Raw genomic sequence first — 12,319 nt, forward strand, 5'->3', positions numbered from 1 at the left:
CTTTATTGTTAAAGGGCACATGCCAGAAATTCCACGAGGATTGGCTAAATTAAATGACTTATGGACTAATGGGGTCTGCATAAGCACCATCGTTTCACATGTCCAGTAATTTCCTAATACATACCTTATTGTTAATAATAATAAAGATAACATTTGAAATCTTTCTAGGGAGTGAGCAGTGGAAAAAAAAAACACCACAGTTTTTGGACACACAAAAACCTAGATATGAATCCCAGCTCCTCTTATGGGCTTTTTAGATAAGTTAACACTTTTGGGCCTCGATTTTCCTCCTGGTAAACTGACCTAATACATATATGTTTTTAATACCTCAGTAGTAAGGATGTAAGGGCTAACGGAGAATGGATGTGAAAGAAGTCAGGTGCACAATAAATGCTAGCTTGCTTGTGACCCTCCTGCTGCCTGTCCAGTGGTGCTAGTGGCGATGGTCTTTATAGGAGTCCTAGAATCAGTAACAACGGCTAACATTTACGGGGGACGTGCTCTGAGCTCTTCACACTGCTTGTTCTACAGAGTCCTGACACAATCATATGAGAGGGACTAACCAACTTAAAGGTTCAGAATCTGATGCCCAAAGAGGTTAAGGGGACAGCACGTGGGGTTGCTGTGTGGTGGTGCACTCAGCATCCCATGCAGGGGGCCCAGCTGATGTGGGGTGAAAGTTAGCCACCCACTGCTTGGCCAGTGCTGTGTCCTGGCACTAGAATGCACCGCTCAGAAGACAAATCTTTCCTTAAATCATCGAAAAGGGCTGTCTGTTGCCAACTAATGTGACCACAGGGTTTATCTGCCCTAACACATTGTACGGGTCAGCAACAGCCCTTATATTACTAGTGTTATTACTTCTTTATGTGTAAAAAACATAAAGAGATTAAATTACTGACCTCAGTCACAAAGCAAAATAAGAGAGGTCAAGCCTCTCAATTATATTCCTTAACATTTTCTTTTTTGAGGCTCCTGGGAAAAGAATTATATTCAGAAGCATATTGAGAATAACAGGTGACAACTCCTCCTGCTTGCCTTTACACTACTCACCAAGTCTAAAATATAGTAAGATAAAGAGAATTTCAAACACAAATCACAAGATACTCACCAACAAATGAAACATGTCAATATCTAATATGCATGGAAGGTCTCCATGGTTGTCATCTGGCACCAATGCTAAATAGTTGAAGAAAAATACATTAGCACATCTCATATGCCAACATAAATATTAAATTATTTAAAAATGCATATACCCTAAGTTTAAATATATTCTTCTGTGAGATATATATGAATTTATAAGCTAGAACCTGTACATAAACGGTATTACCAAAATATTTTTCCTAATGGGGAGAGAAACTGCACCACTAAGAACAAAATCACAGATGAGAAATTACCATATATGGTACAAGTGTTCATACTCACATGCAAAAAGTTTACAAAAGTGTCCTTGCACCACTGACAGTGATGCCACTGTCCAATGTGCTGCAGCAAATCTTGTTAGTGACCTAAGACAGTCATCCTGAAATAAAGAGATTGATGCAATGAACAAAGAAGCCAGCATACAGGGTACATCTGATCCTTGAACAACGTGGGGGTGGGGGAGCGAAGCCCCTCCCCCACAACACAGTTGAAAATCTGCATATAACTTTTCACTCTCCCGAAACTTAATAGCCTATTGCTGACTAGAAGCCTTACTGATGACATAACAGTTGATTAACATTTTTATATGTTATATGTATTATATACTATATTCTTATAATAAAAGAAGCTAGAAAAAAGAAAATAGTAAGAAAATCATGAGGAAGAGAAAATACATTTATGGCACTGTACACAGACACCCCCCCCATGTATAAGTGAACTCGTTCAGTTCAAACCCTTGTTGTTCAAGGGTTCAAGTTCTCTCCTTTTAGGAATCCTATTTCAAAGCACAGCTAGTCAAAGCAAATCTGGATGCATATGAGATCTCTCTAGGATCTTTCTCAGGGTCTGGAACTGAATCCATCACATCTGTAATGATATGTCTTTAATGTGGAATGAATGGAATGAAGAATATCTAATCATATGCAGAATAAACCAAAGCTATCTCCTTGCAACCAAGCTGCTGGTTCTCTAAGGCAAAGGACACCTGCATCAAGACAAATTGTAAACAACCGAGACTCCCAAGAAGGTGATGCAGCATTTCTTTGTATTTATTCTAAGGAGATACTCTAAAATGTGGGAAATCCTCCAAATATTGGGGAAACTATGGGCAAGAAGATGGATGTAACAAATCAGGGTGTCTGCAGCCAGCAAAAGCTATTATGGGGACTACGTAGCAACAATGAGAAAAATCTTGATGTAAAGTGAAGAATATAGCAGGAACAAAACTACATGTAAATATCAACTATCATCAAGTTTCAACATGCTAATGAAAAAAAAGGTGGTGAACTGATGAGTTTTCTTCTTCCTGCTTGATTTTCTATTTTCAAAATTTTCTGTAATGCTGTTTGGTTTACCAGATATTGAAGACTACTAATATACGTTAGTCTTGTTTTTTTTTTTTTAAGGTTTTATTTATTTATTCGACAGAGAGACAGCCAGCGAGAGAGGGAACACAAGCAGGGGGAGTGGGAGAGGAAGAAGCAGGCTCATAGCGGAAGAGCCTGATGTGGGGCTTGATCCCATAACACCGGGATCACGCCCTGAGCCGAAGGCAGACGCTTAACCGCTGTGCCACCCAGGCGCCCCTAGTCTTGGTTTTGAAGATCTGAAAATGAAAACTCACCCCACTTCTCCTGTACTTAAGAAGCTCACAGCCTGCTGGAGGGGGAAGAGATGGGGGATTGGGGTGAGCAGAGAGGGAGGGGAAGGAAAGGAGGAGGAGACAACTGAAGGAGGCAGTGATCACAGAACAGGGATATCCCACTCATAGGTTTCCCAGGGAAGGCAAAGCTTGAAGAGCCATCATAAAGAGGAGTCTGTTTGGGGCACTCTAACAGAGAGGAAGGCCTGGGAACTAACATCTGGAGACTGGCAATTATTCTGCCAGCTTGGACCATGGATGTAGGGATTGGCAGGAGAGGATAATAGAGAAACAGGTTTAAGAAGTTTAAGAGATGGGGGCACCTGGCTGGTCAGTCAGTAGAGCATGCAACTCTTGATCTTGGGATTGTGAGTTTGAGCCCCAAGTTGGGTACAGAGGTTACTTAAACAAACAAACAAACAAACAAACAACAAACAAACAAACTTAAAAAAAAAAAAGTTTAAGAGATACAGTCACTGTTACTCTTTGGAAGAACCCTTTGATACTGTATTAGGAAAAAGATTCAGGGTAGAGATTGCTATAATAATCTAGGCAAGAAATGATACGAACAAAACAAGTAGGAGTAAGAATGAAAGGGACAGGACAAATATGTAGGAGAGGAATTTAACAGACTCTGCTGAGCAACTTGATGGATACATAGACAGCCTTCTTAACAATCAACATATTACCAACTGTTATTTACTGTAGCAAAAAATATCACAGTCAACTCTGATATATCATAACATTATATCATATATCTTAAAGGTAAGAATTACCATTCTGCTGATTTACTATAAAGATACAATTCAGGACAGTTTTAATACCAGGTCTACTTCCAGATATTCCAAGTCCAAAGTGGTTTAGGTATTTCTATTTTTAAAAAGTTCCAAAGAGGATTTCAATGCACAACCCCTAGGTGAGTACCTCCGATACACAAACTATATTCTTTAAACCATAAAAAAAGAGTCCTGGGACTCTAGCGTTTGCAATGAAAACAAAAGTTAGCAAATTAACTAGTTGTTCAGTGATCATCCTGAATTGTATTTTCTATACTGGTTGTTTCTTGGTTAGGCTCTTACAGCTGTGTTGTCAATCGTGGCACCTAAGAAGTTTTTAAAAAAATATTAATGCCTGGGGCCCATCTCCAGAGAAAGACTCTAATTTAATTGACTCATGTAGAGCCCCGGCATTTTTTAAACCCCCCATGTGATTCTACGTGAATAAAATTACATGATTTTGCTCTTAGGTGCACTTTTATGATTTTAAACTTGAATAGCAGACAGTGTATCACACTGACACTAACTACACAGTGAAAATTAGCAAGCTTTGTATATTCCTTCTGCATTCTTCTCAGTATTAAATGCACTATTTTGACACTAATCTGTACTTATTTACATATTGCTCATAAAAGGCAGTCAAATGTGGTAGAGGGTATGTTCTGTTTTATATTTCTTATTAAAAATTAGAACATTAAAATTCAAGAACAAGAACTGTTTTTACTTTTTTCCCACTTTTCATGTGTTTAAGATTTCTGGATGAGAAAAGCTCAAGTCTATTTAAAAGAAAATCATGAAAAATAAAACAACAAACATTACTTCTTCACTGTCGTTACAGAAAATGGGTTTTACTATGAAAGGGGTAATGAACCTACTCTTAAATGACCATTTCAGGTTTTTACGATTAAAAAAACAGAACAACTGAATTTCCATCCCACCATTCTGTGAACTGAGTAAACTGATAACTTACCAGTCTGCAAGGCAAAGGACCAAATAATGGTTTATCTTCATCACTTAAAATTCTTTCTGCAGATTAAAAATGGTTAAGATGATAAGCTTGATGTTACGTATATTTGAAAGCACAATATTGTCAGGTTTTGAAATCTTTAAGTCATTTCAGAAGAGTTAACTCTGAATGAAAAGTAAAATTGAAAACACATCCTCTCAACTGACAAGAAGCTATAAGCACCACCAAAATGAGTTCTCTGTTGCTGTGCTTAATTTATACACTGTCAATCTAATATTTTGTCAGTTTATACTTCCTGCTTCAAAGTCTTTATTTCTTGACGATTGCCACTTTAGACATCTCATTTAAACACAGGCTTCTACACATAATTCATGTTAGCATATGCTTGTGACATAAGCAGAGACACAACGTTAAATCTCTTACCTACGCTCTGGATGGTATATGCACAACTACCCCAACACATTATGGGCACACGGGGATCCTCCTCATTGGGATGAACCTTTAGTCCCACCTTATAAGTAGCAGTTCCAAATGTCGTTAGCATTTCTTTTATGCTCTCAGAATAAGGGTTCCTGAAGTGAACATGTATAGAATTAGCTCAAAAGAACGTGCTCGTGTTATCAAATGGTTCAGTTTCTTAACAGCCATTTATTAATGTTGGAATTGAACCACTTACACTATTTAAAAATAGAGTGTGCAAAGCGGGAATTAAAGGCATGCAAACTGTCTCTGCCTGAGCGGAGTTATACTTTATTTTGGTGGGCAGGGGTGAGGCCCACGGCTGAAAACAAGCTATCTGGTGGAAGCCTACATACTGAACCTTAACAAAGGACCCGTGACTCTTTCTCCGTCTTAAGAACATTGGCAACATATACCCACTGACATAGATTTTAGTTTCTCCAGGGAAGACTCCTCAGGGGCAAGCCGTTTTACACACTGGCATTTGGGGATCCCAAGTAAAAGGCCAGTGGAGGCCTGATCATTTCACCGTGAAGTCCATAGGTCAGCAAGCTCCAGCCTGCCCACCAGGTATCCAATGAGCTTCTGAGTGACTTATTCTTGAACAGCCACCAGAGGAACAGTAAACATTTAAGGAAAGAATCAAACATCAAAGAGATAAACCCAAACAAAGAGGCAGAAACAAAGAACACGGGGAAAACAGAGACAGTGCAGAAACCAGCAAAGTTATGAGAAATTTAGAGATCTGTCCAACAGGGCCAACAGTGAGCTATCTCAAAGAACAGAAAAAAGAAAAGGAGAAGATTGTTTAAGAAACAGAAAACAATTCTCACAACTGAAGGACATGAATCTTCAAAGAGTCTACTGAAACTGTAGCAAAATGGATGAGGAAAAGATTCATATACCAAGGAACATCAAAGAGAAATTTTAGAACACTAGGAATTAAAGGGAAGATCCCAACAGTTTCCAGAAGTAATAGCTACAAAGGAACAGGAATCAGAATAGAATTAATTTCTCAACAGATGCTAGAATTTGGTAAAACAATACTTTAAAAATCTAGATGAAAAATTACTTCTAACCTACAATTCTATGTATACCCAAGCCATCAACCAAGCAAATAGATAAATAAGTATGTTTTCAGACATGAAAATTTAACACCCAGGCACCCTTTCTTAGGAATCTGCTGAAAGGTGCACCTGTGCAAAACAAGGGAGTAAATTAAGAAAGAGCATGACGTGAGATGCAGGGAAATATGAGGGCATGGCCCGGGGAAGTCTCAGGGTGACAGCTGTGCCTTGTCCTGATCAGTACAGGAGGACACAGGTTATGGGACGGGGGTTCCAGGACAGAGGATCATCTGATGCATCCGAGCACTTTAGAAAAGCTACTGCTAGACATCTGACAGATCTATTACACCATAGGCGTCTGCGGAAGAAAGTAATACATACATAGAAAACCAAGTACTTGAAAGATATAAGGTGGTTATCAACCATTAGGAAGACAAAATTATATAAGGAAATAAAATCATAACATATAACTTCTATCAGCAGAGACAATTATAATGTAAAAATTGCCAACCGATTTACCTAAAAACTGAAATAACTCTTACTTGGACACTGGTGAGGAGCAGCAGATAGGGTAGAGGTAAGGGCTGAATTTTAAACTGCCAGTTAGTCAACAGAAAGATAATGGTTTAAAAATGATAAATCAAGAGATAGTCAACTAAGCATTTTAACTAGATATATGGAAGTAAATGGCAGAAGAACAAACAATATCACAGGACTGGGGATGGGGATAGAGGTAAGGGATGTGGGAGGCAAAGGACCAATGTTTTTCTAGTTAAGCATTTCTGTACGGTTTTTCTTGAGTTACTTAGTATATGCCAGGCATGCCATCCAGGTGGCTTTACACATGTCATGTCACTTTATCTTCACAACACTGACAAGGTAAATATTAGTACTCTCACTTCACAGATGAGAGAGGTCAAGCAATCTGAAAGAAGTTGCATTGCACGGCTAGTAAGTAGTGCTACTGGGAACTGAATCAAGCAGTCGCAGTTTGGCTCTAGAATCTGTATTACACTTTATATAATTAATATGCTTAAAACAGGGCTGAAAATATTTTTGTTTTGATCCTGGGTTACTAAGACACTGGTGGGGCCATCACTAGAAATATGAAAGTCAGAAGGAAAGGACAGGACTTGGTGGGGAAGCTGAACAGTTTAGATTTAGATTAGCTGTTGTCAGGGAGAGCCAGATGAAGGGTAGAGCAGGGAGGCAGCAATGCAGACTAGGAGAGGTTGGTGAGAGTAAAGCATGTCACACGGTTCTTTGGTTTTTATTAATATACCTGCAATATATATCATCATGTAATCCTTAAACCTCAGATTTCAAGATCAATGTATCATAATATTTTGCTCCCTAGTTTGACACATATTCGTTTATAAACCCTAAATTTTTCATTTCACGTGGAACAAGTTGGAAAGAAATCAAATGATATACTCACTTAGGATGAAAATCAGGCCTAAACCCTTCAGGGAGCTGCAATTCATCCATACTTTCTGAATTCTTTGAAGAAGCAGTATCTAAAGAAATAAGCATTTTATATTATTCATCAGTCTACAGTACTTCTGTAAACTTCAGTCATAAATTTCATTCTAAATATAGGTACATCAAAGAAATAAAAAAATGACAGGAAAGAATCCCATTAATAAAAACTGTCCTAAGGTACATTTCAAAGCATGAGAAATACTACTGCTGACTGACCGAGGCACCTTTTGCAGTCAACTACGTGTTTCCTAATAGTACAGCCACTAGAACACAGCTAGGGAAGGTAAGGAGAATATGCTATTTTAATTAAAACCAATGACATAAATTCTGCTCAGACTGCTTTCCTGAGAGGTTGTTAAGTGCAGCCCATATTTATGAAACTTGGGAAGTCTCTGGTAATGCCAACAATAAAGTGAGTCAGCCCACCAAGAACTAAAGCTGGCTCTGCAACACTCAGTTACATTCCCCCACCCCCAGAAGCTCTTCAATAAAATGGGGGAATAAGTGAGAAGTATTTATTATAAACTTCACATGAACTTGTATGTTTTTCAAGGAATAAGAATAATGTAGTAAAGTCAAAATTAGTTCACTAAGACAAAGAAAATTAGAATAAGTCAAATTATAAAATGAGAGGTTTCACTTTTAAAATATTCTTATTTAAGAATATATTTCTTCTGGAGCTACATTTTCCAACAATCTCAGACTTTAGGGGAAAAATGAACTTATCAGAACTTACTAGGAGTACTTTCTTCTTTCCTAAGAACCTGTAATGCTTTTATTTGCTGAGAGATTGTTCTAATCCACTGAGTCAGTTTTGGTTGGTCTGAAATATTTAACCTGCTAGAGAAGATTATAGAGACTGTTTAGTATTCTGTTGCTGCTGCTTAGTTTAAGATACAAAAAGACTCTTTAAATGCTCATGGGCATAATAATTTAAACACACTTCAAATATTTTTTAAAAAAGCTAGGGGAAAATTTGGTGCCTTAAAAAAATAATAGATATTTGCCAATGGAAATGAAAAGATATTATTTGTCACTCTGATGATAATAACATTATTTGTCAAAAATTTCACTTTTCTCACAGTACTGGAATTTGCTAATAATTCTTAAACAATCATGGCACCACCACTAATATTTATTGTTTATTATGTGACAAACACTTAGTAAAAGCATTTTACAGTATTAGACTTAATCCTCAAAATACTCTTATATAATAGGTTGTATTATTTTCCCCATTTTACAGATGAGGAAGCTGAGGTTTAGAGCTATGTAACTTGACTAAGGCCACATAAAGGACAGATCTGGCATTCACACCCAGTTATATCAGACTCCAAAAAAGCCCTCCTCTTCATGACTATGATGTAATTGACCTTCATGGGGGAAAAAAACAAAAGTGATCCATGAAACACAACAAAGGTAATTTTTTTTCTTATATGCAGTGAATCCTTAATCTAACAATGATTAATTTATCAGTTCAAATGCAGATGTAAGTCACCATGATTTCCTGTTATGATTAAAAAGCATGAGCTTATAGTCAAATCTACTAGTGTTTTAAGATTCTGTGGTAGCATAAACTAAGACACCATAGTTTGAATTCCTAGAATTGAAGAGAAAAGAACTTTGCTTTGAGTTGAATACAAATAGCACAGAAATTAATAGATGGTTCATATTCACAAAATTTCAATTAGTATTTGTGCATGTAAGGTAGACAGCATAATTCTAAACTGAGATATAAAAACCAGATTTGAAAAGCAGACAGTATCAAATTCATATTTGAAATGAGAATGTCCAATACTTCTATTAACTAGAAGCATCCTAGAAATTACAAAATAATATAACAAAAATTTTCCATTTTAAAAACATCAACAGATTTTCATTTTTTTGGTCCAACTCCAGAAGGTATTAATCAGCTAGTAAATTGCAAAAAATTATATTTGTTAGGATATTCAATAAATTTAGTTTGAGCAGCTCTGCCATCCCCTATCAATTTACTGAGCATATCTTGCAAAGTATGAGGAAGATATTTAAAATAGGGTCCTGGGAATAAAGGAGACAGTTTTCATAACACATAGGAATTTTATACCTTCTATAATGTATACAGATGACCAAGAAACTATTGAATTTTGGCCCACTCCTTTCTGAAAACCAAGACTGTATTTCACAGGTCTACAAGAAATGACAACATAAAAAAAAAATATCTGGAAAACATACTGTGATTACCTAGAGTGATTCCCCCCTCTCTGGTTTATCATCTCATTATCTTCAAAGGAAAACTACTGCTTAAATACAAAGGTTTTACTGGCCTAAACTTACCTGTTAAAAATATTTCGTGGAGGGAGCAGCAGAGGAATTACAGTATTACTCAAGCACTCACAGAGAGGACAAAGGAATTCTCCGTTTTCCACATCATAGCTGGTATGTAAGCGCAATCTCTGTTGCCTTCGCTGTTCTTTAGCTTGAACGGAATCAAAATACCTTTACAATTAGAGAACATGAGGTATCAAAAACAACGGTAATTTTTCTCAATGAGAGCCACAAGCTTCAACATTTAACTAATTTGCTTCCACAATATAAGAATTAAAATCTTCACATTTCTTGGTCCCAGTGCTGTCTTGTCACTTTCCCAGGGCTGGTGGCTACATGCTAGAAGTGCATGACCACTGAATGAGCACAGTGCTAAGATAATAGCATTGATTTACTGGTTTTGCAGGAGAATAGTAAGCACCAAAGTAGAACAAACGTGAGGTTATCCCATCTTAGGTCAGGGAGCCAGGACAATCTCAGGAAGTAATAAGGCAAGTATTAATACCTTTAGAGTCAAGAGTGAACACCCTGGAAAGACATTACTCATCTAGGGTTTATGCCACCATAAAAATCTTTTTCTTCCTCCAGTTTGTTGGCTAATACGGATCCCCACATTAAAAGATATATCTGATATACTATGAAATTTCTAAGTTACTCCTTCAACATTGTATGACAAAGCAGCTCAATTTTAATTATTAGATAGTGATATGCAGGTTTTTCTTCAGCATCTCTAGTTCTTTCTCCCTTTTTCTAGAATGAAATGTCCTTTATTTAAAAAGTTAATTTTGAGCCTTCAGATAAGCTTCTCTTGACTAATATTAAGAATATAAATTACCTTTGCCAACAATGGGCATGCATAATGTGCCCACAGCTACCAGTGTGTGTTCCGCAAGACAGATCAGGGTGCATGAACAATGGATCATATTTTTCTGCATTACAAACAAATAAACAAAAAACAAAAAACCAAGCATTTAATCTTCCTATAATAAATGTACAACTTTAAATTGTGAAATCCTTGATAAGGGCTTGTAAACTTGAAATGAAATGCTAGTTTATTCCTTCAAGATACCAGTAATTTATTGCAAGACCCTGGATTATTTAGAAAGCAGGACTCTAATTTTTATCACCCCGAGCAAATGAAACATCCCTGAACTGTTAATTGAAACTGGAATTCTGTATTATATATATCTACTCTTTTGAACATTCCACGCTTTCAGGGGACTAAGAGACTCCCATCCCCTCCAAAAGCCCCAAGCTTGTTAAGAGGGATATTCTTCACGGGGCTGCCTTTTTTTATTTCCTTTTTTTTTTTAATAATATTTTTTTATTATGTTAGTCACCGTACAGTACATCCCTGGTTGATGTAAAGCTCAATGATTCATTAGTTGTGTGTAACACCCAGTGCACCATGCAATACGTGCCCTCCTTACTACCCTTTAATACTTCAGGGCAGATGGGTCACAGTATCTGCAACAAAAAAGGTGTTTTGGCATTAATGGAGCGCCCCCTAGAGGAGATTCTGCCTAAAGACACTCATGCAAGGACAGTCATAATCATTGTACCAAAGCCAAAGCAGGAGCAAAATGTCCAGCACAGCAGCCCAGATGGGGAAAAAGACTAATTTAGACAGTCTTCCGTCCTGGTACTAATTTTTTGTATCCAAAGGAGATGAAAACATGAAGACAAACTTAAAATGGGTGCCTGGCTTTTTAGAATTTTTCGAATTCTCTATATAAATTAGTATGATCTTAGAAATTCCATAACATTCTATAAAGAATTACTCAAGTTTCAATTTGCTTTATATCCTAGAACTGTGCAAATGTCACAGCGTAAAGAAAATCTTTCCAGATATAAGTTGTGAAAGCATTTGGAAAACCTTCCTATAGCCAAAGTTTTTTCTATGCAAAATAACTAATTAAATAAAATTGGTAACTTTAATCTTTGGCCTGAAATGAAATTAATAAATCACTGAGTTCAAATGATAACTTTTTAAGATGAAGCAGACCAATCTTACTCAACTAGGTGCTTGAATGCCACACTGCGAAGACTTTCCTTATGGAGAAAAGGCTATCCTACCAGTGGGTTTTCAATACTACGATGTAAAAGGCACTTGCTAAATAAGTGCTTTGGAAATTCTAAGACACAGTTCCCACTCTCAAGAGGTTTACTGGAATTGTTGAGGCATATGCACATATCATCAAGTCTAAGAGTAGAGATATAAAAGTGTCTGTGGTGGAAACAATAATGTGCAGCTTAGATGACCCTGGAGGAATGAATGACTTACTCCCCCACCTTAGCAGTTAGAAGAGGGCACTTCACTGTTACTCTTCCAACTGCTTCACTCAAAATCTCACCTCTTTCCGGAGGTGGACCACGACCAGTCACTGATGAGTGCTGGGGTTTAAAGACCCAATACCCCTTGCTCTAACTCAGGACATCTCCGGAAGGGCCATCCAGCTCCAGAGTTCCAATGGGGTGG

At 37.2% G+C, this 12,319-nt stretch overlaps 1 protein-coding gene across 5 annotated transcripts in view; it reads right to left on the reverse strand.

The window, feature by feature from the left end:
• UBR2 (ubiquitin protein ligase E3 component n-recognin 2) overlaps window positions 1-12,319 on the reverse strand; it is a 115,495-nt gene that overhangs the window by 14,079 nt on the left and 89,097 nt on the right. For 4 of the 5 annotated variants that reach the window (XM_045800672.2, XM_045800658.2, XM_045800651.2 and 1 more), the window contains 8 exons: window positions 10,676-10,769; window positions 9,850-10,011; window positions 8,273-8,376; window positions 7,493-7,571; window positions 4,952-5,100; window positions 4,532-4,587; window positions 1,426-1,522; window positions 1,112-1,179 (listed from right to left, as the gene is read on the reverse strand). In XM_045800672.2, the coding sequence (XP_045656628.1) occupies window positions 1,112-1,179; window positions 1,426-1,522; window positions 4,532-4,587; window positions 4,952-5,100; window positions 7,493-7,571; window positions 8,273-8,376; window positions 9,850-10,011; window positions 10,676-10,769 (809 nt within the window). The remainder of the gene's footprint in view (window positions 1-1,111; window positions 1,180-1,425; window positions 1,523-4,531; window positions 4,588-4,951; window positions 5,101-7,492; window positions 7,572-8,272; window positions 8,377-9,849; window positions 10,012-10,675; window positions 10,770-12,319) is intronic. The other variant, XM_045800666.2, reaches the window with a different exon arrangement.

This window comes from Ursus americanus, chromosome 29 (genome assembly GCF_024610735.1).
Source record: "Ursus americanus isolate L20-20 chromosome 29, mUrsAme1.1.p, whole genome shotgun sequence".
Classification (NCBI taxonomy): domain Eukaryota; kingdom Metazoa; phylum Chordata; class Mammalia; order Carnivora; family Ursidae; genus Ursus; species Ursus americanus.